The sequence below is a fragment of the Scomber scombrus genome, chromosome 1 (genome assembly GCF_963691925.1).
Source record: "Scomber scombrus chromosome 1, fScoSco1.1, whole genome shotgun sequence".
Taxonomy (NCBI): Eukaryota; Metazoa; Chordata; class Actinopteri; order Scombriformes; family Scombridae; genus Scomber; species Scomber scombrus.
The window spans coordinates 3,313,498-3,316,314 of record NC_084970.1 but is presented as its reverse complement, the minus strand read 5'-3'; the positions used below and the strand labels follow the sequence as shown (position 1 = coordinate 3,316,314).

At 45.1% G+C, this 2,817-nt stretch overlaps 1 protein-coding gene across 1 annotated transcript; it reads left to right on the top strand.

Moving 5' to 3' along the window:
- Nucleotides 1-504: 504 nt before the first annotated feature.
- Nucleotides 505-2,467, top strand: fgf3 (fibroblast growth factor 3). Its single transcript, XM_062418501.1, has 3 exons — nucleotides 505-748; nucleotides 1,597-1,700; nucleotides 2,090-2,467. Exons 1-3 carry the CDS (start codon nucleotides 505-507, stop codon nucleotides 2,465-2,467), a joined length of 726 nt encoding a protein of 241 aa, XP_062274485.1.
- Nucleotides 2,468-2,817: the final 350 nt, after the last annotated feature.

Here is a 2,817-nt window from a genome sequence, read left to right as displayed (position 1 = left end):
CTGTTGCTGTTCCTGGCGTTGGCTCAGCCCTCCTGTATAATTTGGGATGTCTAATTGCTCTTTTAGGATATTTCAGAAGAGGAGTTCAGAGGAGAGAGCTGTTCCGCACTCAGCCACTGTGTAATTTTATCCACGCCGCAGTCTCTCACTTCACACAGGGCTGATACCTTTTGCCTCCCCCTTTCCTTTGTATCAATTGGTCGGAGTTCAGCCTATTGTCGCCACAAGCTTCTTTTATATCTGCGCTCAGTCTGAGCAGAGGCTCTCAGTCAGATCCACAGGAGGGATTTCCAGCAACAGCAGCAGCAGCAGCAGAGGCGAGGAGCGCGGATCCCACCTCGGGGGCGGCTGTGCTGTCAACCAACGGTGCTCTCTGGGCTAGGATGTGCGCTGGACTGGAGCTCTCCAGCGTTGGGGGCCCGACTTTTTAATGGGACCCCGAGAGCCGATCAGGAGTTCTCTCTCGTTTTTTTGCCACAATCGTCGCTTCACGGCCATGCCACAATGCTGATGATACCTCTGCTGGTGTTGTTGAGCCTGTTGGATCCCGTTACTCCCCGGGCCCGCTGCGCCCCGGGCCAGGCTTGCGACCCCCGGCAGCGGAGGGACGCCGGGGGCCGTGGAGGAGTGTATGAACACCTCGGAGGAGCGCCGAGACGAAGGAAACTTTACTGCGCTACTAAATATCATTTACAAATTCATCCTAATGGGAAAATAGATGGATCATTGGAGGAAAACAACCCATTTAGTGAGTATTCATTTGGTTTTACGCACAGAGAACATCACCTATACACGAACATTAAAGTAGGATGTTAATATGATACAAGGTGCATATTTTTTGTGTAGGTCTAAGGAGCTGTGCCTTTTACCAATTTTAATTCCAAGGTGTTACATTAAGTGGGTTTTTTAATGTACATTTGTTAAATGAAATAAAATGACAATAAAATATTAAAACACCACTCAAAAAAGGCTACACTTAAAGAAATTCAAGTTACATTAATTAGTGTTTTTGTAAAAATGTTTTTTGAATTGTTTTTTGTCAATTCATATTATTAAATTCTGATCAGATTAATCTATCAGGATCTTCCAGAGTTTCACTCACTGTCAGTTACTCAGTGAAGCGCTTCTGTGGCAGGCTATTGACTTCTGTCTGCGTGTGTGAAATCATGTCATTGCAAAGCTGCCAACATGCAGGTTAATCTCTATTAGATGTATCAGCCGAAGTATTAACATCCAGGCGGGACAAAGGCGCTGTCCTAACGGATGTATTTATCTAATCAGCGACCATTAGGGCCTTTCTACAGCGCTGAATAGGCCATTGACTAATCAAGCACTGATTAAAAAAGCCAATAAACATTTTAAGTAGGGGGACAAGAACCGGAAATTAATTCATTTAGCCTGCTTTAAAGTAAGTTAGTTTGTTTTTGCTTTTAATTTGAAGTTTATTTTATTTCAAATTTCCATGAAGTGTTAGTTGAGCATCAACACAATCAAATCATCTTTAAAATAACTGTAACCATTATGAACCTTAAATTAAACATGATCTCATACAGCATGATACAACTGTCATATAACATATGTTTCTCTGTATTGCAGGCATCATGGAAATCACAGCAGTGGATGTGGGTGTTGTGGCCATAAAAGGGCTTTTCTCTGGCAGATATCTGGCCATGAACGATAAAGGACGGCTGTATGCCTCGGTGAGTACAGATGTCATCTCATCATGGGTCTTTTGAAAGGCAGAAATCTAAGTTATTATTATCATTATTTAATATGTCACCACTTCAGCACTTCTAGCTAATTTCTGACCCTAGCCCAGAGGCAGCAGGTTAAAGCACCCTATTATTAAAAAAAACAAAGATTTGGTTTCATGCTGGGAAGTTTACCTGCTGTAAATGTACATGTTTATCTGGTGTAGATTGTGTTTTTCTGTGGCTGAACTAGTGCCTGATAGGAGTGTCTTTTGGGGGGGCTTTTGGAAGCCCATGCAGAGCCGAGCAGAGTGGAAACACTTGCAGCGAATCAAAAACATACGGCAAGCTGCATGACAAATGTGGCTCACTGTTTCCTTTCCTTCTCATCTCCCCAGGAAGTGTTCAACAAAGAGTGTGAGTTTGTGGAGCGGATCCACGAGTTGGGGTACAACACCTACGCTTCCCGACACCACTCTACCGAACAGCCTCTGCCACCAGGGGGCAGCAGCAAGCGCAGAGCCAGCGCCAAGCGGCAATGGTACGTTTCCATTAACGGGAAAGGCCGGCCGAGGCGAGGTTTTAAAACTCGGAGCACTGACAAAGCCTCACTTTTCCTGCCTCGGGTGTTGGGCAACAAGGACCATGAGATGGTGAGGCGGCTGAGAGACAGTCCAAGCTCACACCACCACACGCATCACCATGGAAGCCGTGGTGAACGCCGGAGACGCCGGCATCGTGACAGGAAAGGAAGGGGTCGAAGGCCAGATAACTGAGCAAACTTTTAGATGGGGCTCATCCTTACATGGACCCCTGATCTCGGCAAATACTGTAGCTTCATTGCAACGGAGGACGTGGAAACAGTTGGGACAGTTGGGATCCTGCCTTCTGGATTAGCCGAAGCTTCTGTTGCTGCACAGAGAGAGAAAAAATCCATAGAAGAAGGAGAGACCTGAACAAGGCCCCGCAAATCCTGCATTTGAAAAGACTTTAACACCCTCACACACATAAAGTCAACCCAGCTATATAATCTTCTATTTACTGATGTCTAACTTCTTCAAAATGCTACTGTCTTGTAACAGATGTCTTGTCATAGCTGATAACTTCCAAACTTTTTTGTAAAAAA